General features: G+C 42.4%; 1 protein-coding gene across 1 annotated transcript; it reads right to left on the minus strand.

The window, feature by feature from the left end:
* CASR (calcium sensing receptor) lies at positions 1–23,585 on the minus strand. The gene is made up of 6 exons (XM_072966688.1): positions 23,401–23,585; positions 20,798–21,104; positions 16,204–17,088; positions 6,111–6,341; positions 2,939–3,062; positions 1–1,514 (listed from the first exon to the last, which is right to left on the minus strand). The coding sequence occupies exons 1-6, from the start codon at positions 23,583–23,585 to the stop codon at positions 1–3; spliced, it is 3,246 nt and encodes a 1,081-aa protein (XP_072822789.1).
* Between the last annotated feature and the right edge of the window lie 3,345 nt (positions 23,586–26,930).

Consider the following 26,930-nt stretch of genomic DNA (forward strand, 5'->3'; position numbering starts at 1 on the left):
TTACGAATGTAGCATGTTTTCTGTGACAGTACTGCCTCCGCCACTGATGACAAAGCTGCGTGAACTGGACACCACAAGGGCCGGGGACATCTCTTCCGGGTCCTCCATCTCTGGCTGGTGGTCCCTACCCACAGGCCCCTGCAGGCCTGTCTCCTGGGTGCTCAGTTCCGAGTCCGCCTCCCCGCACTGCAGCGGGAGTAACGCCTGGTGTCTGGTCAGGGCGTCGTTATTTTTCTGGGCCTCCAGGGAGTTCTGGTGCGTGGAATTCCTGTGAGCCACGGCACTCTTCTGAGGCTCGTCAAAGCTCAGAGAGAAGGTGACTGTGCCACTGCCGAAGATGACCTTCTGCTTGCATCTGGGTTGCTGCTGCGACTGCGGCTGCGGCTGCGGGCTGGAGGGCGGCCGCGCGTGCGGCGGCGGCGCATGCTGGGTCAGGGCCAGCGGCTGCTGCTGCTTCTGCCTCTCGGGCTGCGGGAAGGGGTCCTCGCTGTTGCTCTTGCTGCTGATGGAGGAGGAGGGGGTGGATCCCGTGGAGCCCCCAAGGCTGCTGGACCGCTGGCGGGAGACGTTGCTGCGGCGCAGCGTGGCGCGGGCTGCCACCTTGAAAGCGTGCGCCGCGGTGCTGCAGCGCACCTCCTCGATGGTGTTACGCGACGGCTTGAAGAGGATGATGTAGACCTTGTTGAAGAAGATGCAGGCCAGCAAGCCAAAGCTGGCTGCCAGGATGGCGATCACCTCCACGGCAGAGACAAACTTGCCGTAGGTGCTGGCGTAGGCTGGAATGAAGGAGATCCAGACGATGAAGAAGATGAGCATGCTGAAGGTGATGAACTTGGCTTCGTTGAAGTTCTCCGGCAGCTTCCGGGACTTGAAGGCGAAGAAGAAGCAGATGGCTGCCAGCAGGCAGGTATAGCCGATCAGGAAGCCCAAGGCCATGAGTGAGCCCTCGTGGCAGGTGATGAAGATGATCTCATCCTCTAGCTCCTGGTTGCGGTAGCTGGAGGGGGGCGCGGTGTAGAGCCAGATGGCACAGATAACAATCTGCATGAAGGTGCAGAGGAAGACCAGCAGGAACTGCAGGTTGAGCCCCCACCACTTGCGGTGGAAGCTGGTGGGGATCTTGGCCTCAAACACCAGGAGGACGCGGTTGGTTTTCACCAGGATGCACGAGATGCAGAGCACAAAACTGATGCCGAAGGCCGGCTGGCGCAGGCGACAGGTCCAGTCCTGCGGCTCCCCGATGAAGAACAGGGAGCTGGAGAAGCAGCAGAGCAGGGAGAAGAGGAGGAGGTAGGAGAGCTCTCGGTTGGTGGCCTTGACGATGGGTGTGTTGCGGAACTTGATGAAGACGCCCAGCACGAAGGCCGTGAGGAAAATGCCCAGCACAGCAAAGAGCGTGAGTGCGATCCCAAAGGGCTCGGTCCACGACAGAAACTCGATCTCCTTAGCAATGCAGGAAGTGTGGTTCTCATTGGACCAGAAGTCATCAGGGCACTTGTCACAGGCACTTGCATCTGTAAAATGTCCCAGTGAAGGGTTAGTACTGTGGAGTATAGAGTGAAATTTGTGAGTGTGAATGTGGTGATGAGGGCACACAGATTATGGGATATAGTCACTTTCAATTTTCTTTACTGATGAAATAAGTATGATTTTTACATTATCAAATAATGTATTGAACCCCGACTTATGTTTAATAATACACCTAGTTAATTTCATGTATCTTTGTTAGTTCTATTATTTTTTTCCTTTGTACATAGTGGGGGCCACTTGTTTCCTTTAATACTACCTACTGGTGGTTTGTAGCAGAGAATGATCAGTCTTGCTGGATAGGTGGCTGCCCCGCACACTAGGGGTATGGCACTGTCCATCAACTTTTCAGTGATTCAAGCTCAGCCTGACTCATTTTGGACATCAGGATGGGGTTTGAAGACATTCCAGAGCAGACTTCCTCTTATATCAAGGCAAAGTATTCCTTACATATGACCTGTGCCATGGCTTTCTAGTAAGGGAGGCTGCAGACTCATTTGATCAACAAATGTTTAATAAGTCTCTGCTGTGTCCCTGGCAGCATGCAGTTTTGGGGAGTTTTGCAGTCAGAGATCTGGACAGGAATCCTGGCCCTACCGTTTATTAGCTGTGTGACTTTGGTCAGGGTCCTTAACCATTCTGAGCCTCAGTTTCTTCATCTGTGAAATGGAGGCAATAATAACCCTATAATTGTGGTGAGGATGAAATGAGTTAATAACAATGATAAAACAATTACAGTTAATATTTATAGAGTGCTTCCAATGCCAATCAGAGTTTTTGTTTAACAAATATTTATCAATAATTTACCATGTGCTTTACCAATATTAACTCATTTAATCCCCCAAACTCTGTAAGATAGGTTTAATATTATTATTCCCACTTTATAGATGAAGAAACTGAGGCACAGGAAAAACATAAGTAAGACAGCAAGTATGAGTGCCAGGCACTCAGCAGACAATCTGTTATGGCCTATTAACTCTGGAGCCTGGAACAGACAGAATTTTGTCCGTTCAGGGTCACTGAGCTGTAAGAAAAAGAAAACAACATTGGAGAGCAGTATCAAAGTAAGAGAAAGATGTGCAACAGATGTGTCTGTAAGCTTTTCCAGTGTTACTGAGACATCTAACATTCCTCTTTCTCTCCCAGCTCAGTGCCCACCCCAGCATGATGCTCACACATTCCTTGTTAAATGAGAAACTGCTACTACACTGGAATTTGACACAACATTGTAAAATGATTATAAATCAATAAAAAATGTAAAAAAAAAATGAATTGGAAAAACAGACAACAACAACAACAAAAGAAACTGCTAACCACCATCTCAGCCCAGCCCTTCCAGGGACTTTGCTGATTCCAGGGCCCCAAAGTGGACCGAGCCCTGCATGGTGTCCGTGAGGGCCTGCTCCTTTACCTGTCTCATCGCTGTACTCCCCATCAGGACACTCCACACACTCAAAGCAGCAGGTGGGCTCCCCTTCAATGATTCCTTTCCTAGTCCCTGCCAAGCAGTCTCGGCTGCAGTTGGAGAAAGGCACCTGGAAGATGGAGAGCACAACAGTGAGGGGCTGCAGCTGCGGGATCAGTCTTCCAGCTCCGCCTACACGTGTTAAGAGGGAGAAGCTCTAACACTGTCACTAGAACCAGTGCGGCAGACTCCAGGCCCATTCCAGGCATAGGAAGATCCAGAGGTCCTTGGTCCTGTTATCTATGAAAGGGAGGGATTCCCATGGGAAGTGCAGGTGCGCGCACACACACACACACCCCACAATGAGATTCTAGGAAGGTTAATTACCTGGAGTCTACACAGTGACAAAAATCCTCCTTAAATAGTGTCCCCTTCCATCCTCTGCAAGTCCCAGAATGAGATATCTGTTTACTCTTCATGGAAGTAAAACTTGGAGACAAACTAAAAGACACAGGGACATGGACCTACACACAGAAGGAGAGTCACAAGGGGAGATGCTGAGACAAGGGGAAATCTGTTTGAAAATGAGACCCTGAACTTTGCAGTGAATTGCAATTCTTGCCATTTTATTTTAGGCTTTACAGGGTGATTTCCAAGATCTTGCAACTCAGTGAGGCAGACAGGCCAGGCATGGAGGAGGTGAAAGTAAATGGATCAGAAAAATATATCAGGTAATTACTAACTGAAAGAAAACTGCAGCAGCTACATTAATTTCAGATAACACAGATTTAATTTAATTAATTTATTTCCTTAGTGGACTTCAGGTGCACAGAATTTGATTAATCATAATCTTTGTTCCTTTCCATGATTACTTCTTCATGTTTGAACCACTTTTGGTTAAGTCATTTTTAATATCTACCACCCCAAACCAAAACTAGGACCGGGACAATAACCTACATCTAACTATACACTCCTCTCTCCTCTTACTTCCTCCCCACCATGTAGTCATACCTGAGATGACCATCATCCTGTGTTCATCACAGGCAAGTAACACTAAACTTGCAAGGAACAGATCAATCTAATCTTAAACCAACTCTACCAAAGATTGGGAAAATAAAAGGAACACCCTCTAACTCATTCTTGTAAGGCCAATATAATCCTGATTCCGAAACAAGACAAGAAGAGTATGAAAAAGAAAAAAAATTTACAGCCCCATCTTATTATTTTAAGTTGTCTTCAGAAGCAGAGCTGAGTCGAGTTGTGTCCAAGTGATTTATAAAGGAAGTTCTCTCCCTCACAAAAAAGAAGAAAGTCCTCCTAAAGGAATAGAGAATGGAGGAAGTAGGACATAGAAGTCAGAAGGACAAGCAAGGGTGTGGTGTCCAGTGAAGTCCCTGCTTCTGCCTGATCCCCCAGGGGAGCTCCGGACTGCAGATTATGCCCCAGAACTGTCCTGACTTGAGGAAAGGACTAGGGCTTCACACTTCCACACCACTCAAAGCTTAAGGGTCACCTCAGGGACATGTAAATTCCTAGGCTCTTCTGAGGCTCTCCTTTGTCTCACTGAACCTGTGGGCAGGGTGGGTTCCACTAACCCGCAGGCAGTCTTCTGAAAAAGAGCAGCAAGTTCTGGTGATTGGAAGCAAAAATCCACCAAAGTCCTGAAGGTACATACAAAGTGTAAGGAATCTGAAAGGATATGGGAAGACTACAACTATTTTCTACTACTTGAAAATAGATGAAAAACACTAAAACAATGAACAGGCAAACTCAAAGGACATAAAAAAGAAAATACACCATGATCATGGTCATTTTGGGCTTATGCCAGGAATGCAAACAAATTTATTAGAAAGTCTGTAAGTGTCACGCACTGCAGTAATAAATTAAAACAGAAAAATATGATCATCAATGAATAAAAAAAATTTGATGAAACTCAACACAAACTAGTGATAAAAACTTAATGAAAGAGAACAGGAAGAAATATCTTTAACTTGAAAAAAAATTTAAATCCTTAGAGTAAACTTCATTCTATATGAGACAATATATTAAAAGCATTTCCTTTAAAATAAGGGTGCCCAATATCACCACTATTATTATACATTGCCCTGCAGTTACTAGCTAGTGCCACAAGACAAGAAACATAAGGGCAAAAATATTGGAAAGGGCTAAATAAAACATTTCTTTACTTATTGTTTAAAAGTTGAGAATTATGTTCTATTCAGAGGACTTTTCTGAGGATTTAAGCCCAGAAAACAGTTTCTCAGATTGCTCTGAGGGACTGCTCTGAAGAGGTAAGGGAGGAGCCAGGATGTAGAGGAGTTTTTGCAACAAAAACAAAGTGGTCAGAACATCAAAAGATTATGGTTGATTAAAGAAAAAACAGACACCTTAAATGAATGGATTTAGCACTTTTTTAATGTATGGGAAGATGCAAGAGTCTGCGCTCATTGAAATCCTTCCTTTGATATGCACGTAACTATCTATGGCCAGGATCCTGCTTTTCTTCACCCTGAATCCCCCCTCAGGGTGCACAGTCAGGGGTGGTTGCAGCAGCTGATGGCTTGATGGCTGCAGCATCCTCTGTAAAACTGTTATTTTTAATAAAACTGCAGATGATATGACTGTTCACATAGAAAACCCACAAAAATCAACAACCAAATTATTAGAAATAATTGGAGAGCAGCCCTAGGCTAAAATGCCACAGATTGCCACTGTTCTTACTTGAGTTTCATTAGTTTTTCTTTTTCTTAAAACAAAACAAAACAAAACAAAAAACCCAAACCCAAAACCAAAAAACTTTACCTTTTGTTTTAAGCTTTTGGTTGATAAAGTTGAATCTTTGGTCATGTTATAAAAAGTGGTCCAAGATACTCAAAGGTGTTAATAGAAAGGCAAATGCAAAGTTTTAATCAAGGAAACTATTATCAGCTAAGGAGTCAGATTTGTTAAGAACAAAACTGTTTCAATACAATAAGCATGGGGCTCAGGTTCTAAGGATTCTCCTCTGTACACTAAATACTCATGGATTTCATAGGGAGCCCTGGCAATACAGTTAGTGAGTTGAGGGAAGTGGATTCACGATTCCGGAAGTCTAGCAGTGAAGCCCAAGTTCCTCCCAAAGCCCATCACAGTTTCTGCCTTATTGGAGGCATCTGGTGTCCTGATGGACAGCACATACCTCCCTGGAGAATCCACTCCACAGGATCTTCTCCTCATTGATGAAGAGCCTTTCTCCTTTCTTGGCATAGACGTTGTAATAGCCAACTTCCTTAAACACGATGGAGCCGTCCTCTGGGGAGAGGTGCCAGTTGATGATGGAATAGTTCCCTGCGAGGTCACCACATTCATCGAAAGTCACCTGCTCCCCCATATTGTTGGTAAAGTTTAGGTGCCGTAGGTGCTTCAGGACCTAAAGAGGAACAGAGATAAATATTCTGAATACAAGCTACAGGGCTGCCACGTATGGTTGTGTAGGTTGTGCACTGCAGAAAGACAGTAAACTATCTTTTTCAAACAAATTGGAAGGAACATGACTTGAGGAAGAGGAGTCTTTTTAAAATTCACACCAAGGTACTTGCATGTATTAGGCGCAGCCCTGGTAAGCTATGGACTTTACTTGGTACTTGAAACACTTTCTTGAAGTCAGGAAAGGAAAAGGAGTACATCTCACCATGGCCACTGGGCAGATCAAGGCTTTTGCATGTGCACCATCACCCAGTGGTGCCCAGGAGGGACATGGTTTGTAAGCCAGAGCCGTTCCTGGTGTTTTCTGAGAAGAGCTTGGACAGAGCGGAGGCGCAAAGTACTGTCATGCTCTGTTCCATCTTTCCCTGTGCTACTGGTTCTGTGAAAGTGTTTTGCTGCCAAAAATCACAGAGAGAGGGATGGAAGGAAGAAAGAAATGAGGCTGTTAGTGGAGCCCTGGCCATCACTGTAATAAGCATGGCCAATCCCTTAATTTTTATGGGTCACAAAGCCCTTTGACAAAACAAATAATGATAACAATGAATAAACTTTACTAGTCATTTTACTCCTTTTTGAGGTGCAATGCTAAATATGTGTATATTCATTATCTAATCTTCACAGCAAATAGTACTATTACCCCCATTTTATTGTTGGAGCAATCAAGGCACAGAAAACAGAAGTATCCAGTCCAGGATCACACAGCTAGCCAGTGGTGCAAAGTCGGTGCTCGCAGCATCTCTGCTCCGCTGTGGCATCATTAGGCTCCCGCCTCTGCTTCCTGTGTGCCCCTGACTCGGATCAAGAGGAGGTGGTGGGCACTTGGCAGCTTATCTTTCATGCGGGACCTGCCCAGTGTCAGGGGTCACGGAGGTACCAAGAGAGTAAAACACACGGAGTGCAGACGGTGAGAGCCGGGGTGCTGGCTCCCACCATACTCATGACACACAAAGCTTTCTCATTCTCTGGCCCTGAGTGCCCTTCCTCACCTGTGGGATGAGAGGGTGGGCCAGAGAGGCTGCTGGGAATCTCCAAGCTCTATACGAACTCCTCTCTGCTCCATGGTTTGGCAGCTCCAGGAGGTACCTCTCCCTTTCAGCATTAGTTTTAAGGTACCTACAAAACCAGCATCTAATCTGACACTGGGGAAAAGTTTGGGCCAGCACTTATTACCCATCTGTGTGACAAAGGACACATTTCATGTTCCACTCCACAGATGGCATTGATTTATTTTTAAACAGTTTATATCTGTACAGACTTTATTTTATTTTTTAATTTTTGGAGGTAATGGGGATTGAACCCAGGACCTCATGCATGCTAAGCATGAGCTCTACCACTGAGCTATACCCTCTCCCCTGTATTGACTTTAAGATAAACATTTATTGTAAGGAAAATTAAATAAGGAAAAGGAGTCATCTGAATTTGCTCATGAACAGCTCTGGGAAGAGCTGGGGGACAGAGTCTGTGGCCGGCCACATGTGTGCACAGGCACGCCACCCTGGGTGTCTCACCTAGCCTGCTGTGTGTGGTTACTCCTTTTGTGTCTTCACTGCTACCCTGATGGACCCTGGCTATCCTGACTTTTGTCCCAGGCCCAAGGATGGAGGGGATCCCTCACTCCTTGCTACTGGCTCTTCTGTTCTGCAGACAGAGCTACTCAGCGAACCTCAAAAAAGATGGAGAATGAAGCCTACTAAGGGTTCATGCCACCTGTATTCTCTTGAGTCTTCCCGAGTGGTCATCAATCTTACATTTTTCCCTTCATTTTTTACTGAGCCCTTAAAACAGTCTGTAGAGTGGTGGTGCCCCAGACACACTCCCTTCTTATACCCCCAACTCTCCTTCCTTCTCCCCCTTGCTCTTGGGATGACCTGATCTCCTCTTATACAGTGGGGTACATCCTTTGTCTCTACCCTAACACATTCTGGTCCTGACACATCTCCTTCCCTTAGAGGAACACGTGTTCTTTCTGCTCTACAAGGCTGATCCCTCTTGCAGCACTTAGAACCTCATTTTTCCCATCTACTCTTTAAAAAGCATCATTCTTGTCTGAAGAATACTTTAAAAAGCATGTATAGCAGTAAAGTTAGGGTAGTTAGCATAAATTTTCTTCCTCCTAACCAGGTGTCAATTCCTTGGTTCTTACTTCGCCAGGGAACAAACTCCCCATCTCCTTTCCTCAGTCTACAGATTCTCTGCAATAAAACTCTCCAGGCAACAGTGGGTGGATAGGAAGGGGAACTGAAACAAGGTCATTTCATAATTAAATGGCCATCTTCCACACTGGTCAGATTGGACAGAAAAGTGACTCAAAGATCATCACTGGCTATAATCCACCTGCATTGCTGTTGGCACAGTCTAACAAATTCTACCCTATCCTGCCTGGAAAGAAAAGGGAACCAATCAAAATCATTTTTTAAAAGTTTCTATTTAAAAAACTCATTATAAATACAAGGTTAGATTTGTATACTGTTACAGTCAGTCAACAAACAAATATTTATAGAAAATCCACTCTGTGTCCTGAACTTGGCTACAGCAGCACAAGATGCAGCAATATAGTCCTCCTGGAGTTTACATATGGATTAGGGAAATAAGAAATGAGACACATGGGGTGAAATAGCAAACAGTGTAACATAAAGCACAGTTAATGCCTAACTCGTGGGGTAACAACTCCAAGTGCAGATAAACTCAGGGGAGCTGGAAATGACACAGGGCTGAAATGGTCATCGAAGCCTTGAGGTAGAAATGTAGACTGGCAAAGGATAAAGGGAAGGAAGGTGTTAAAAATAGTGGGTACAACAAGGGCAAAGATATTGAGCTAAGAATAAAGTATTATGGGGGCAATGAAGAGACGAAGTTCTCAAAATTTGTGTATATACTAGAGAACAAATGGCAATAAAATTGATAGGCAAAGAGCAGTCAAGGCAAAGAGGCTAGAGGCCTATCCAAAGGCACAGGATCAGGTAATAGTAAGTGTTGATAAGAATATAGAGTGGGGAGGGTATAGCTCAGTCATAGAGCACGTGCTTAGCATGCACAAGGTCCTGGGTTCAATCCCCAGCACCTCCATTAAAAAAAAAAGAGAGAGGAAAGAATGTAGGGAAATCAGAATCTTCCATATGATGCTGGTGGGATGTAAAATAGTGCAGTCACTTTTGAAAATAATCTGGCACTTCCTTAAAGTTGAACATAGAGTTTCCATCCAACCCAGCAATTTCACTTTTATGTGTATACCCAAGGAAAATGAAAACATATGTCCACACAAAAACTTTTACAAGAATGTTCACAGCAGCATCATTCATAGTAACTCAAAAGTGGGAGCAACCTAAGTGCCCACCAATTAGATGAACAGGTAAATAAAATGTGTTGTAGTCATACAATGGGATACTGGATGTATAAAAAGACATGAAGTACTGATAAATGCTACAGCATAGATGAATCTTGAAGACAGGCTAAGTGGAAGAAGTCAGTCACAAAAGACCACATATTTTGATTCCATTTATATAAAATGTCCAAATATATAGATACAGAAAGTAGATTAGCAGTTATTTAAGAATGGGGGGGGGTGAGGCAGAAGGGAGTGACAGCTAAAGGGTAGGAGGTTTCTTTCTGATATGGTGAAAATGTTCTAAAGTTAATTGTGGTTATGGTTTTAAAACTCGGTGAATATATGAAAAAACCAGAGTTGTACACTTTAAAGGTGAACTGTATGTCACGTGACTTATACCACGATAAAGCTGTTACAAAAAAGAAGGTATGAAAAGGGATTTTAAGTATATGACTCATTTTAAGTGTTGAGAATTTACTAATGAGACATGGCAACTCTGGCCTCAAACAGGATTACAGACAGGTAGAAGGTAACAGTCAGTAGTGCAAACATCTTATTCAGAAAAGAAAGCACCCTGGTATCTTTGTGCCTAGAAGTTTTATACCCACAATTTATTAGACAGACTCCTCTAAAGCAGGTGCTGTCTTATTCCTTTCTGTATTCCCAATGATGTGCAGAGGATCTGAATTTTAATGGCTACTCAAACTAATGTCTATTGAATGTTAGGTTAATAGAGTAGACATTAAACCAACACTGTCAGGTTTGTCAAATGGTGTCCATGATGAGGTTTTCACCAGTCTGAGGACAGATGAGAAAAATAAGGTCAATGTGGTATCTATATTAAAAGTTAAAAGAGACTAAATATATCTATGAAAGAAATTGAATATGCAGTTCAAAATTTTCCCACAAAGAAATCCAGCCCAAAGTGGCTTCACTGATGAATTCTGCCAAATATTTGGGAAGAAGTAATGCCAATTCTCCACAAACTCTTCCAGAACATTGAAAAGGAGGCAATACTTCCCAACTCATTCTATGAAACTAGAATTACTCAGATATCAAAACTAGAAGAGATATTATAAGAAAGTAAAACTACTGACCAATATCCCTTATGAATATAGAAGCAAATTTTCTTGACCAACTATTAGAAAATCAAATTCTCTGGTTACAAAAAGGAAAATACACTGTAACCAAGTAGAGTTTATCCTAGGAGTGCAAGGTTGGTTTAACATCTGACTTCATTAACATGCTACAGAAGAGAAACTGGATGATCATCTGAATAGATACAGAAAAAGTATTTGATAACATCTAACTTCCATTCCTGATAAGAAGCTCTCAATAATTTAGAAATAAAAAGGATCTTTCTAAACTCTGTAAAGGGCATCTATGTAAAACCTACAGTTAACACCACACTTAATGGTGCAAGACTGAATGCCTGCCCCCTTAGATCAGGAACAAGACAAGAATGTCCCTTCTCACTATGGCTATACAACATTTTACTGGAGGTTCTAGCCAGTGCAATTGGGCTGAACTAGTCTTGAAGATTCATACTAAAAACATAAACATCTATGTTCTATACTCAAAAACAAATAAGCAAGAAACAAAAGATTTTTCAGATAAAGTGAAAAGACTTAGGATTCACTTTTTGAAAATCTTACCATTAAGCACCATAAAAATTAGGCTTTTATACAATTGGCTGAACTTAAACCTGCATATTAAAAAGCAGAATACTTAAAATTATACCATGGGATTAAGGGCGAACACAATTTCTCTCTTTGAGGTATAAATGTAACCTAAGTTGTTTTCTTCTGATTCAAAAAGTAAACCTTGAGATTCAAACAAACTGGCAACCAAGGAAACGGAAATATTAGAACTTTTATAAACTGTGCTGGAAGATTTTACCTTAAGAGTGGGAAGATCGACGTATCAGAAGAATCATAGTTTTCATAGGATAAAATACTAACTTTCTCTTCACAACGGAAAAAGAAGAGTCTTGGGCTTTTCTGGGGAAATATTTCCTTTGTGGTTTTTTTTAGAAAGCGGCAGCTCAGTATTATATTTTGCATGTCGTGTTTTCAGTTATAGGTGTATATTTAATTCTCAGTAACCATTCAATACATGGAATAAATGGATTATAAAACTTCCAGCACTTTCTTGAGGAAAAGGAAAGTTGGAATCACCATAGTGTAATAATGTTGAAGTAACAGCAGGGAATTGCCTGAAGAGAACGGGTCAGTCCCAACATCACTGTTCCATGTAAGAATGATGACAGTGGGATGCCACGAACACCTGAAATGTAGGTCTGGAAGTCTCTTAATACAGAGAGAACCAGAATTATTCAATTAGCTATAACAAAGTAACTCAGACGAACTGCATGAGGGATGAGCCTTTCTTTTCTTTTTAAAATTAAAAAAGGCCAAAACAGATTTTTAAAAATAGTTTATTATGTATAGGCAGTATCCTAAGCACTCTATACATATTAACTATACATATTACGTCATTCTCATGATAAACTAACACATTTCTTTTTTTTTAAATGGAGGTGCTGGGGATTGAACCCAGGACCTCATGTAGGCTAAGCAAGTGCTCCACCGCCAAGCTATACCCTCCCCCTTAAACTAGTAAGTTTCACTATCTCTATTTTTCAGATGAGGAGAGGGAGGCACGGGCACACTAAGTGACCGCTCAAGGCCATACAGCTGTTAGGTAGCAACTGGGATTTAAATCCAGTTAGTCTGGCTCGAGAGTCCAAACTCTCAACCAGGAGACTGTAATGCAACCTGCAAAGGTGTAGGAGTCTGATTAAACAGCCTATTAGGTTATCTATCTCTAGTTATAACAGGTTGTCTAGTGTACCATTTACATTGGACATACTTTAAAAATGGGATGGTAGAGACATGGTAATAGAAGAAGCCATAATTGGAAACGTGGTCCTCCCTGTATGGCACCCAGATCTCGATGCATGACCTGCACTTCCCCACCCTGGGGACTTTCTACTGTTTTCCATTTTTAATCAGCCTGACTGAGGGTATAGTTTACATAGCATGAAATGGACCCATTTTAAGAGTACAGTTCTGAGTCTTGGCGAATGTATATATACCTGTGTAACCACCACTACTGTCAACCCAAAAGGTTCCCTGATGTCCCTTCCAAGTAAATTCTCACCCCACGTGCATCCCTAGGCCACCGCTGATCTGTTTTCTTTCTATCATTAGAGAGAGAATATCATATAAATTGCATGATACACTTTGTACTCTTGTTTTTTCAGTCTGGATTTTTTTGCTCAGCATGTTTTTGTGATTCACCAGTGTTGCTGTATGTATTTGCCTTCGCATTTGACATTTCCTTTAAGGAATAGATCCTTCCCACACATCCTAATCCATCCTTCAAGACCTATCTCAAATGACTGTCCTTTATTTTCCTCCTTACTTCAAGTCCTAACCTGCACAATATTGTAGTGTTTCATCCTTACAGCAGGTGTATAAGTGAAATCACATGAGTGTTGCATTCTTCCAGTCAAAATTTGTGCCTTGTCCATTAATAATCAGTTATCTGTTTACTAAGTCATCTCTTTAGGCATCTTTAATATGTCTTTTGGCAAGTTGACTTGTACCTGATTTTCCGCATAATACCCTGCATAACAGGGAAGGTAGTGATGGAAAGCATTCCACCCTTAAAAGCAATGATAGGAAATCTTTAAATTGATATTCACTGACCCACAAAAAAGTGACACAAGCTACACAATAATTTAGATTTCCCCCCTGGAGAGAACACTCTTCTTTCAGACTTTTAAAATAAGAAATTAATATCTCTATTAAAAGAGAAAATACAAAATTATACTTGAGATTTTAACTCTGTATCATATGCTTATAAATTGTTTTATTTGGGGAGAAATTTGAGGAGAAAGAAAAAATAAATAAAGGGAGAGAAAGGAAAAAAGTTAAAAGAAAGACTTAATTTAAACATAGAAGATAATATACAGAAAAAGAGACACAGGCTCCCCCAAAAACTAAGCACTGAGAAAGACATACTAAAAGAGGGACAAACGCGTATAACATGCATACACTTAGATGCCCACATATTAGCTCTCATGTGGTAATATTTCCATCTTGTGGCCTTTTAGGGTATTTCCTCTAAAGGATTTAGAAGTCAAACTATTGCTCATTATAAGCACAAATGGGAATCACCTCTTGTTACATACTCTAAGGGTCAACTGAATTAAGCCAAAGACTAGAAACTAGAATTTCCAACGCTTACACAGGACATCATTTCTTAGCACAAAGGGAAAATGGGAGGGAGTGCACAAAGAACCCCATTTACCCATATAACGAAGGACAGTTTACACAGATAAGCAGCCTACTGCTTCCTGGCCACTTCCTGTGCTAAGAGTGTCGAAAAGAACCAGGACCCATTCCCTTCTCTAACCTCAGTCATCTTTTCTTATCTCCCCTCCATCTCCTCTGGCTCTCTATTCATCCCCTTCCTCCAGACCCCAGCAGTACCAGCCATTCCTGGAAAGACTGATTCCATTTGCCTTCTGTTATCACCATGGTTCTTTCATCATGCACACCTGTTTTTTGACTAGTGAGTGGTTGGTGGGGGAAAGCAGGAAGCATGCCTCATGCGCCATCATCCTGAGAGAAGGAAGCAAGTGGTTCCATGCTTATTTACACAATGTTCCATTCACATTTGATTGCTGGGTATGGACACAGGCTTTTCCAATCAGAGCCTAGAATATCCTGGCCAGGGCAATTGATTTAAAGATGGGTTATTGGGTTGAACAATTCTCTGCACAGGACTCTAGCTTGTGTTGGCAGGTCAAATCAACTAGGTTGCTATTCATTCATTCATTTGACACATATTCAGGTGTCAAGTGTTCTGGACATGATGCTGAACAATACAGACATAGTTCCTGCTCTTATGAAGCTCAGAGCACAGTGGAAGAGTTGGAATGAAGAGACAGCTGAGGAGCAGTGTGAGGAGGGCTTGGGGTCTCCGTGGGGGTCAGGAGGGAATTGTGCATTGTGCGCTCTTAAGTTACCTGTTAGTGTTACTTTTAAGGCATATGAGCTGATTGATAAATTTTAGGGAGAGAAAAGATCAACAAAAAAAAAGAAATTGTGATGAACTTTGTTTAACCACAAGTTTAATTGGTAAGAAACTATTTCAGTCAACTGAAGAGCTATGAAAGCTTAAACTGGACATATGTAATGGCAAAAATGAGGAAGAAAGAATGGTCAGAAAGTTTACGTGGGGATGATTTGAAAAGACTTCCAGGAGAAAGCGAATTTGAAACAGTTAAAAGTTTGTGGTGGACGTTGATAGAGGAGACAAAAACTGATGGCCCTTCCAGTGTGGGATATGATCTAAACAGAGGTGCTATGCCAAAAACTCACAAGGGCTTTGTGGGGAGGTGCCAGACCGACTGGCTTATAAGAGAATTGACAGAAGGTGAGAATGGAATTCCAGGCTGAGATACTTGGATTAGATTGTATGGATTGTACGGATGACAGGTTTCCTTGTTGGTCTTAATAATGACAGTGAATAATTGCTGGTCCATCTCCTGACATAGACACGGACAAGATCTTAAATACCAGAATGCCCACCCAACTGCCTGAGTTCCTGAGGCTTAAAGGAGACTTACAGCATGCACATAGGACATTTTGGCCCATGCCCACATGTTACTCCTCCCCATAACTCTAACTCTATTTTCCTATCTGTCTCCTCAACTGGATGAATTGGGCCAGACCATGTGTGAGCCAGGAGGACACATGCTTGCCTGTTACCAGGGTCAGCTGAGGTGTCTGTGCAGGGGCTACTTTTTACTTTGGCCACCTTGCTTCTCCTCCCTCCTCATTTTGGCAGTAGCACTGATTTCCCTGTGGGGATCCACTCTTAATTTTACTTTCAGTCTAAGTAGTTTGGGAGGACTTCACTCCCAGCTTCAGGGATAGCTATGTAATCGCAGACTGGCCAATCGATATAGTTTCTGGGACTTTTACAAGAGATCCTGGGAAGTAAGGAGAGCCAAGCAGTAAGGATTTAATGAGCTTGAAGCTGCTGCAGGCTGAAAATTGCTAACCCCAAGGAATAAGGCATCAAGAGATGAAGATGAGAGCATCTAGCTACACCTGGAATATTTCCAAGATTTTCAGAATTACGAGCTACTAATAATGTTCCTTCTTTTGTTTGAGCCAGTTTGATTTGGATTTTCTGTTGTAAGCAACTGAAAGTCCCCATCTTGACTATAGCTTAATTCTTGGACTAAAGAATAGTTGAGCCCAAGGCTTTAAACAGATAATCAAATTAAATATCAGTTTTGCAGAAGTCAGTTGCTCAGGTGTTTGAAACGGCAATTTGAATCCAAAGCTATATCTAGTGACCTCATTTATTTTCTTTGAGGTAACTACTTTATCTGTCTTGCCTGGATCAGCCCAAATTTGCTTTATTACACAGTGAACTGCTATCTAAGTGAAGGATGTACCTGCCAAGCCTCAACCTTCTTGATATCTGCACAGGAACCGTTGGTGAAGAGCCCTCGCCCGGGTATGCAGGTGTATATATCTTGCAGGGCATGAGCAATGGAGTAGACGGCTAAGTAGACGTTGTAGGATATCCGCAAATGTGTATAATCCATGTAAGGGGTCTCGACACTGCTGATGTTCTCATCCCCTGTACAGAGAGGTCGGAAGGCGGTGGAGCTGTTGCTTGTCCTGCCACCACCTTCTTCGTGACCTCTCAGGAAGTTGTCCACAGGTAAGGGTCCTTTAGCACCTTCCTGGAGGTGGCAGTTAAACGTTTCTTCCCAAAACTCTTTGGCAAAACCGTTATGGACCGACTTCCTGGGATGGACCTTCTGCAGGAATTCCCGGAAACCTGGGATCTGTCCAGCCTTCAGAGCGAATCCAATGGTGCCTCCGACCACGTGGAAGTACTCGGGCATGGCGATCAAGGAGGAGCTGGCCCAGGCCTCGCTGGCCAGCCAGATCCTGCCCGTGATGTTGCGCCGGACGATCTCCTTGATGAGGGGTTCAAGGTCTGGGCCACTGGAGAAGACGACGATGACTTTGGCTGTGGAATTCTGGATCACCTCCACCACTTGCTGGATCTCTTCCTCATCAGAGTACTGGGAGATGAGTTCGCTGAAGTCGATGCAGATGTCCCTCTCCTCAGCTTCCTCTCGGAACTTCTCGATCCCTGGGCGGCCATAGTCATCATCAGCTGCAATTGTGCCCACCCAGTTCCAGCGAAAATACTCGATGATGTCAGCCATGGCGGTGGCTTGGTGTTCGTCATTGGGGATGGTACGGAGGAAGGACTTGAACTGATTCTTGTTGCTGAGGAGTCTGCTGGAGGAGGCATAACTGACCTGGAAAGAACACAGAATGATGGAGTGAGTGAGGTGCCAGGTGAGCCTTAAGACTGTGTAGAGGATGGCTTTTTGAACATTCATCAGTGTAATATATCAAACATGCTAGTCACTGGAGACAGGATGAAAGGTGAGGACAACCAGAATCTGTTCCTCTCCAGTGTGACCACGCAACCGTCTGTCAGCCTATCGGAGAGCGTTCTAATTCCCACAGCGCTACCTTCAGAGGTGGGTCTGGCCTAAAGTCAACCCAACAACAGTAGAAGCTACTTATCCTTTCAAGGAGAGCATTAATGCACTGTACCAGTTTCTCTAACTTCCTCTGTGTTGTCTCATTGGCTGCAATATATCCATGTACACATTTTCTGCCTGTGGGGTCCAGCTTCTCATCTGAGTGTTTAAGCTTCCCCTTTACTATAATGAACACTTTGTCAGTGACTCACTTCTGGAAGGAATCAGGTTCCCTTTGGGTTATGAATCTAAGGGTCTTCACCACGAGGGGTTCCCCTTTCTTACTCTGCCTAGTTTCTCTCTTCCAGTCTCCATCTATTCCCTCTCTTCCCTCCCGTATCGCCCCACCTCCTCCACCCACTGTAATACTTTAGATAAAAGTACCCTCGATTGCAGTTATTTCTAAGAACTGTTTATCATTTAGGCTCAAACAGCCATTTAGGTACATTAGGCTCAATTCCTCTTCATCACAATAACAATGATGTACATCATTAAATACAGTCATAAAAACTTCCTTTCCTCTCCTGGCTTCTCAGTGACTTCAATCACCACCAAGAGCCCTTTCCTCTGGTCAATTTCAGGTGGTGGCTGAGGCCTCCGGACAGGCTTTAGATGTGGGTCTCCAAAACCTAGAGAGGCTGAAAAGGAACCCTGGAGAAGCTGCCCCAATGTGTTTCCACTTTCTCGGACATAGCCAGTTCAATATCTGAACATTAATTGTGTGGGCCACCAAGGGAAGAAAGCCCTACCTTTGCCAGTAAAAGATCCTTGCCTGAAGAAGTATCTGAACACTATGTAAGGCATTTGTTAGTGCAGAGCTTCCTGACTTCTTTTCATATTGTGGCAAACAGAGAAGGCGGGGTGAATGGCAGAAGCTGACCAGCCCTGCTGGGTGTGCTCTGACCACCCTAGACCCCACCTACCATCCCAAACCCAGAGAGGCTCAATATCTTAGCCCGTCTGCAGCACTCCTAGACGTCCTGCTCACCAGTTAGGAAGTTCCAAGTTATTGGACCATTTCTTCTGAAGCACAAAGCTTTTCTGCACTGAATGGAATTTCTTCTTGGTAATGAAAGAGGGTTTAAAAATCTCTTGTTTTCCAGTTTTCTAGAGAGATTTAAAACTTAAGAAAACCATGTTGAAGAATTTGAGGGACTGCTTTTTCTAAAATATATTTTTCTCCAATTAAAACAGTTAGTTTTCAATGTTGAGTGTTTTGAAATGAATTATTCCATAAATAGTTTCTATATCAAAAACAGAAAAGACACTGATGTATGAAAGACCTGGGCCAACTTTGCTAAAGAGCAGGCATGAATTTTCTGATAAGAACTTTGATTTGGGGAGTTATAATACAAAAGTGATCCTTTTTTTTCTATTATTGAAATAAGCTTCTTCTTGCTCTACTCTGGGAATCCATGAGGTAGGCAGTTAGATTAGATAATCCTGGAGATGTTGTTTTTAAGAGATCTTCATTTGCAGACCCAGACAACAGGCTTCTCAATCAAGTTTTTGCAAATGAAAAATCCACTCAGGTCTTTTATAAATTCATTCATTGTTGCTTACTTCTTGATCTTTTTTGAAAAACTGGCCATAAAGGGTTTTAAAGATACAAAATTACAAATAAATATATCCCCCATGGATATGTTTCTCTTAAAGAATGCATTTATAATATTTGTCCACTTTTTAAAAAGCAAACTAGAAAAGTGGGTGTAAATACCACTTCATTATCCCCCCACAAAAAAAAACCCTTAAAAACATACAAAACTTTATTGTAAGAGGGGAGAGTTTCACGAATGATTCAGAAAACTTCTAACCACAGCTCGTTCTACTGGTCTGCTTGTTCCATCCACTTGGTGGCGTGAGTGGTATAAGAAATACAACAGGGCATCTGTCCCCACCCTGCAGGGCAGTGGTTCCCAGCTCTGCTGCACATCAGAATCGCCTCAGGAGCTTTCAAAACTCCTGACTCCCAGGCTGCATCTTATATCAATTAAGCCAGGATCTCTGGGGGGGGGCGGTGAGACCCAGGCATCAGTATTTTTAAAGCTCCCCGAATGCTCCAACATGCAGCCATGACAGACAACATTTAGATACACTTACATTGGTTTGACTGATAATCATTATAGTCTTCTCAACACTTTTACCATTCAAGTTCAACTTAACCTTATCTTTCATCCAAACCACAGTGAACTAGAATCCTCCCCTTTGTGTTCTTTATTTATTGATGGCAATTACCTCTTATGTTTATTGGACATGACAACTTACTTTAAGTGTGAATTTAAAATATTATGCTGCCTAATATGCCAAATTTAAAAGACGCATATTTGCATCCTGCCCAACACATTTACTGCTGTGGGCTTTGTGAGATCATTTTGGCACAAAGATTACAGAGCCAGGGCTTCCCCTTGGGAAACACCTTTAATTCCCTGAAGTAAGGATTCGGGAAATGATGACAAGACTTTCTCAGTTGCCACGTGTATAAAAACGGATAATGGCTATCACCAAGGAAACGGAGACATCCCAACATAGAAATGTGAATTTTTCAAAGGTACTCTTACAGATTTTAAATATTAGACACTGAAAAAATAAAGTGTGATTTATAATTTAATTTAAAAATTGATATGCGATGCATCACAATTGAGCTGATTCTCCCATCCATGGGTATTTAGGTTGTTTCCAATTTTTCACTATTATCAAATGATGTCACAGATATATAAATATTAACATGAGAAAAGGTTTGCTCTATAAAAAATCAGGTTATAAAATGGCATTTAGAGTTTGCTGTCTTTTTTTGGTGAAAAACATATGCAACTTTGAACGTGTTTATTAAAGCACTTGTTTCAGTGAATTGTGAGTATTTGAAAATGCATCTATCTCCCCACATAGGCTGAGTTCCTGCAGAGTAGAAACTGCTTATTCATACATGCTCTACGAGTATTTCTTATAGAATACAAGAATGAAACAGAATATTTTCAATTTCTACAATGTGCCTGACAATGATTAAGTTCCTGTTTTGTGAGAAAATACACTCTGTTTTCCTCTGAACTAAACTTTCAACCAGAGGGGAGAGAGGCAAAGACTTAAGGGAATAGGACTAAAGGCAGCTATTTTGGGTTTGAAGGTGGGCTTTACATTGTTTGGCCTCATTCCTCTTAGTAAGCAAGGGCAGAATAGCCATTTACTGAAGGGATGGAGTGGAAAATAAATAAATAAACTCTTAGGGGAAAAAAGACAAAGTTTCATACAAGGTATGCTTCAAAGAATTTTGCAAGAATTGTGAAGATGTAGTTGACTTTGTTGACTCTGAGGTCTCAGAAATCCCAATGGTCATGAGACAGATAATTAAAAGAATTTCTGTGCCAAAGTAAAGCCAGAGAAGGAAAAATAGCACACTTGTACGGGCACTGGGCGTGGCAGTTCTCCAAGCCTGCTGCTCCTGACCCCTGCCCACGTCGCCCCATCTAAGAAGGCACGGTACCTGGGGGATGTAGAAGAGCCCCAGCAGGTTCGCCACTGCCGTGGAGATGCCCGAGCCCGTTGCTCCCACCACAGCGATCGTAGAGGGGATGTGCTCCGAGCAGTTGCAGAACTCGTCAAGATTCAAAGAATCGATTTTGTTCTGGGCCACAAAACTCAGGGTGGCCTCCAAGGCTTTAGAAACGGTGTTGCAAGTGTCGAATATCCTGTAGCCCAGCGTCATGTTGGGAAGGAGGGCCGGGCTGCTGTTTATTTCCTCTATGGCAAATATCATGGCTTGTAACCAGCGAAATCCACGGAAATTATACCTAGAAGAAAGAAGAAATGGAAGAAAACAATAGGCTTTCTGGTCAACTTCTTTAGAGTACAGACTGGGCAAAGCTGGGTTTGAAACTGGCTTTGTTACTCTGGTTTCATGACATATTGAGACTCAAGGTCCTCTCTGTAAAATGGGGATAACACCTCAGAGGGTGGCTGTGAGTATGAGATAATTATGCAAAGTTCTCAGCATGGTGCCTCGCAGAGTTAGGGAACAATGAGCAATGACAACAAGGACTGTGGTTAGTAGCAGAATGAATAATTTGTACCTGTCTCATCCTGCAAAGAATTTGAAGTAGCTGATGTGAGGTACTAAAATAGAAGTAATATCGAGATTTAAAAAGAAAAAAGACCGGGGAAAATATAAACAGGCTTTAATATGCAGGAGCCTGAAAATAACTTCAGATCTGCAGAGTCACAAATATAGACTATGGCATTCCTGAAGGCTGAAGGGGAAAAGGACATGAGTGATCTCATCTTTGTAAACAAACAAACAAACATTATGCACAGGAAGGCTGTTCACAAACAGTGGTTGCTTCTGGGTGGTAGAATGATGAACTTTAAAATTGTGTGCTTTTGGCTTATTTACACTTCCTATTTAAAAAAATGAGCGTTCATTGCTTTTCAAAGAATGCTATCTTAAATAAAAATCAAGCAAATTAACAAAGAGAAATAGGGTCAATGACGTAGTTTTCACTCTCCTAGGACTTGGAAGACAGTGAGAGCTTGATAAATGTTCTGAATCAGTGTATCAGTGCCCAAAGAAGAAAACCTAACCTAACCAGCCTGCAGGTCCTCTCTTTATAGCGTGGGTTTCACTACTTCAACTCAATGACAAGAGGAGAGAAACACAATCTGTTACACTTCACTGTATGTCAGTTAGGTTCCTGAAGGTTTTCTGGTCTTTTAATGTGACATTTTCTCTTAGTCATTTCCTTCACATTTCCTGCTTTCATTTACTTATTTTTTTAAAACACGCAAAGTCATTAAGACATATTACAGAATTTTTCATTATACAGAACATCTATATTGTTAAACTGATTTTCCTATCTTTCTTTAATATAATTAAAATACATATTTCAGGGCATGCTTCTAGCTTGATCTTAGGTATATACGTAGCACCTGCAGGGTACAATAAAGAGGATATTTACCCACATGGATATAATCAGCATCACTGAAATTCTACACTTAGCTTTTCTGCATTCATTAAAAAAATGTGAAAATCTTGTCTAACTTGTGAGCTCTCATTAGAATATGAGCAGAAATCCAGTTTTGTTGGAACGATCCTAGTTTTCTTTTTCACTTTCGAGCTCTCAGGAAGACCAAGGAAAAGTGCCGGCTCCTTTCTGGAAGGTGCAGCTCTCAAGAGAAAGTGCTCTTCTCTCTCAGAAGATGGGTCAAGCCCTGGGGTGCAGTAATGGTTTCTGATGTCCAGAGTAAGGGAGGTGATAATGCAGCCCACTGGACTCTCAGAACTCAGTTATTATTTGAAGGAATTGCACCTAGTTTTAGGTGTCAAATTCTAAAAGAGTCATGATAAATTAGGGAACATCAGACAGAGGGCATCCAGAATGGTGAGTGTCTGGAAATCAAGTCATTAAATAATTATTTTAAAAACTGAGACTATTTGGCCTGGAAAAGAAATGATTCAAAGGGACATGTCAGCTGTCTTCAAATGGCTAAAGAGAGAGTCCAGTGAGAGAGTTAGCTGGATTCTGAGTTTCTCCATCTGTGTTAGATGGATTCTGTGTTAGCAGGGGGAGTTCAGCTTTCTGTAAGACTTTCTCATGGGAATGGTTCCAAAATGCTACGGGCTGCATTTCAAAGATGCCTGAGTCATGCTAACCATGGAAGTTTCTTTAAACTTTAAAATCTTTTAAAAAATAAGAATGAGGTAGCCAACAGTCAGCTATTATGACCATTAGAGAACTTAAGGTCAACAGAAGATTTTACTACTCAGGTTTGCAAGACCTACAATAAATTTCCTTCTAGGTACTCGGTCTTCCATTAAGCAACACTGCCTCCAGTGAACAGTGATGACTCAGTTATCAAGTGACTGGGTCTATGCTCCAGCAGGCCATGGATTTTCCTACTCAGTATCTCTGACATTTTATTTTTGGAAAAATTTCTTTTAAAAAAATGAGAGGGGAATAATAGGTTCGGCATGATTACCAATCACCATTTCTGACAAGAGAGAACCAACTTCGGAAAAATTATCATGGGTTTGATAACAGCTTTTCTCCAGCCACCCAGAGGAGACTCTCCAAGGAGGCTCCCTTCCCCTACCTGATACATTCCACGGACTCGGGCCTTGACTTTAGATCTTGATCTTTGGCAGCTACTCCAAAATGAATAGGAAAGAGCCCCCCGAGGATAATGTCCCCTTTCTTCTGGGCTCGCTGGTCAGGCCCATAGGCAGAAGCGCACCAGGCGAAAGCCAAGAGGATCCAACAGCAGCTGTAAGACGCCATAGTTCTGCTTTCTCTCCAGGGGGAGGACAAGAGTGCTGGTGGTCTGGGGCCCCCCGAGAACTTCCCCCTTGGTGGGGCTCACTCCCTGCGATGGCGACACATGTCCACAGCGCGATTAGTAACAGAATGGAACTGTGGCGTTTGACTTTCCATTTCTGCCTTCTCCATTGCAGACTAGTAAGGTGGGTGGTTCTTGAGTCTTCAGAAGTCACATCACGTACAGACAACCTGTGGTATTTTCTAGAAAAGAGAGAGATAAAATGAATTCAACTAAGCCTAAATCCCACATTGTTATAATGACTGCAACAGAGGTGGCTCAGAATTTCCATTCAGAGAGGCTGAAGGGTGACAGGTGGGGAAGGCAAGGCTTAGCGTCTCATTTTTATAGCACTTCATGCAAGATAAAAAAAAAACTTCATGTTACACAAACACAAACCTTTGAAGGATGCAGATAAATCAAGGGTCACATTAGGTTCTGCCAAGCTCTACAGCAGGATCTAGGGGACAGTCCTTCTGCTCTAGCATGATTATCCTAGTAGGAGCTCTCAGCTCTTCTCACTCTACATCCTCTCTTGTCCACTCTGTGGGGCAATTCCCAAATATATGTCAATGTTGGCTCAATGTACAGTTTCTCCTGAGGTTCAGGTCCAAGCATTGAACTGTCAACTGGACATCTCAACCTGGATGTCCCACAGCTGTTTCCACCTGGACAGACGCTGCACTCACCTTCCTCCCAAACTTGTTCCTCCTTTCCTGTTTTCTATCTCAGCAAATGTCATGCCATCCACAAAGGCACCAGACAGAGTCCTCCCTGCCCTCTCCCTTTTCTCATCATTGCCCTTCATATTCAAACAGCCATCACATCCTGTAGACTCTACATCCTAAATCTCTTTGGAATCCATCCACTGCTTCCCATTTTCAAGGCCATCTTAAGTCCACCAGCATTTCTCATCTGGGTTTGTGCAACTATTTCCTAACTGGCCTTCCTGCCTCCAGTTGTGTCCCTTTGCAACCCACCTTTGAAAATCTTTGGATGCCATGGAACAAGTGGTTTGGAGCACAAGCTCTGGAGTTAAACCTGGCTTTGAATCATAGTTCCACTGTTTCCTAACATATGACTTTGGGAAAGTTACTTAACCTCTGATCTCAATAAAATAATGCACGGAGGGCCATTAGCACAGTGTAACTAGTAAACTCACAGAACATGCGAGCTGTAATGAATAACTTTCTAGCCTCACTCTTGCTGGGCTTCCCTTTGAACTCGACCCTCCAGCCACGCTGAACTTCCTTTAGTTCCTTAAGTACAGGCTTTTTTTTTTAAATCCCCATATCTCACACATACCATTCCTCTTTCTGGATGATGCCTCTAGCCTAAACTTTGCCTAGAAAACATCTACCTGTCTTTCAGCTTTCAGTTGTCCATAACTGTGGGGTCAGGGCTTGGTGGACTGTGGGGCCTTTGTGTGAATGGAGAAAAGAACTCCTGTGGGCCAGACACAGTCTTGTACCAAGGTGTCCAGCTTGGGAGTGGAATGCGAGCTGGATTTCTATCTACACTGACCCCTCAGTTGTACAGTGAGCAATGTATAAGGAATCTTCAAGGAAGCCTTCCATGGACTCTCAGTTAAGGTAGGTCCACTGTTGTTGTCCTTTACATCTTGGATCTTGGAGTTCCCCTCTTGGAAGACTGATCACACTTTACTATAATTAGATGCATAAATGTCTCATTCCAGACCCCAAGCTCCTAACCATTGTCATATACTGTCCCTTGTCCCTTAGGAACCTACCTCCTCCTCCAACAGTCATTCTAGCAGAGGGTACTGGGCCCCAAATGGAAGGAGCACCCCATCAGATACTCAACAGTCACAGAATTGTCTCCAGTAATGTCTAAACATCCACGACCATCCAGATTCTCTGACCTCAGTCCTACTCTTAGATTTTTGGCTTCATTTCTTGACCTTGGTCATGTATTCATTCATATATTTAATAAGTACATGTGCTAAGGACTGGAAATATAAAGGCACCACATCACACACCTGCATGTTCCCTGCCCTTAGGAACTCCCTGTCCAGTGGGCAGGCACACTAGTGGAGAGGGTCAGAATCTATGTCAACATTCAGAAGTGAGAAAAACATATAACTTTGTTCTCAATACCTAAATTCAACTTTGCTCCCAGCACTTAGCACAGTGTCTGAAACAGTAACTGCTGAATAAATGTTGAATGAATGCATAGAAAAGAAAGTACTTTGGAAGGAGATAGAATCTAGCATTTATTGAACCAAGCATTGTGTCAGGTCCTTTAAACAGCCAATGTATTTTAAACTTCACAAGAGTAAAGAGGGCAATACCAACTCTACTTTCTAGATGGGAGAATGGACTCCTCATATATTCAGCTTACTCAAGTGAGAAACTCTGGCACTTGAATTACGAATGCCTCAAGAACTCAGAATTTTAAAGAGTCTCATGTAATGTACTGAATTAGGAGAGGGAACATTATAACTGGCTAGGGGAAGTCACTGAGACCTGTTTAATTTTCCTGTGAAAGATTAACTACTTGGAGAAGTTTATTAACTTCATTAGTCCATTCAACAGAAAATTCATGGCAAGAAGTAATAGATGAAGGAGAGATTTCGGGTCAATTTGCAGCAGTTAACTCCACGAGTCTAATGTAGTCTCCAAACCACCCTTTTTAGTCCAATTACCAGGGTCTAATTTGCTTTCAAAGTTGAGAATCATTCTAGATCCTCCCACTCCCTTTCCTATCACATCCAATTGCATTGTCTTGTTGACTCTACCATTTCTTTCCACCTCTGCCTTCCCCTTTCCATTCTTGTTGCCAGTGCCTTAGCCAGACTCCCATCACCCCCCAACTTCCTTGTTGCAAAAGCTTTCTTCTTTCTACCTCACTCCTACCGCCTAGATCTCAACAATCACAGCAGTACCAAGCGCGATCATAGCAGTGGATTAACAATCGGCGTTCATGACTGTGACTTCAGCTGGCAATCACGAGAAGACAAAAGTTTGTGAATAATCACTAACGTCTCAGTTGTAGGATCTACAGTACAGACTTCTAATTGTATCCTTCGTACCATACTCCTTTATGCCACAGTAAAATAGGTCTTAGCTGGACAAGTGGTTGTCCAAAATAAAGACTACTTTCTCCAACTTCCTATATAATTTATATAATTATGTGTGGTCTTAAGACTAAGCTTTGGCCAGTAGGGTGTAAGCTGAAGTGCCCTGGAGCAGCTTCTAGGAAACTCCTTAAGAGAGAGTTGGTGTTTGTCCTCTGTCCCTTTGTCCCCTCTTGTCCATCCTGTTGTATGCAGGTGGATGTGACTGCTG

Source organism: Vicugna pacos, chromosome 1 (assembly GCF_048564905.1).
Source record: "Vicugna pacos chromosome 1, VicPac4, whole genome shotgun sequence".
In the NCBI taxonomy this organism is placed as follows: domain Eukaryota; kingdom Metazoa; phylum Chordata; class Mammalia; order Artiodactyla; family Camelidae; genus Vicugna; species Vicugna pacos.

Excerpts from the sequence above, each read along its gene's own strand:
- CASR (XM_072966688.1), bottom strand. The coding sequence starts at position 23,585 with ATGGCGTCTTACAGCTGCTGTTGGATCCTCTTGGCTTTCGCCTGGTGC. Across the intron at positions 6,342-16,203 it reads AGAAGGTTGAGGCTTGGCAG|GTCCTGAAGCACCTACGGCA; the intron begins GTACATCCTTCA and ends GTTCCTCTTTAG. Across the intron at positions 1,515-2,938 it reads GGAGTACAGCGATGAGACAG|ATGCAAGTGCCTGTGACAAG; the intron begins GTAAAGGAGCAG and ends GACATTTTACAG.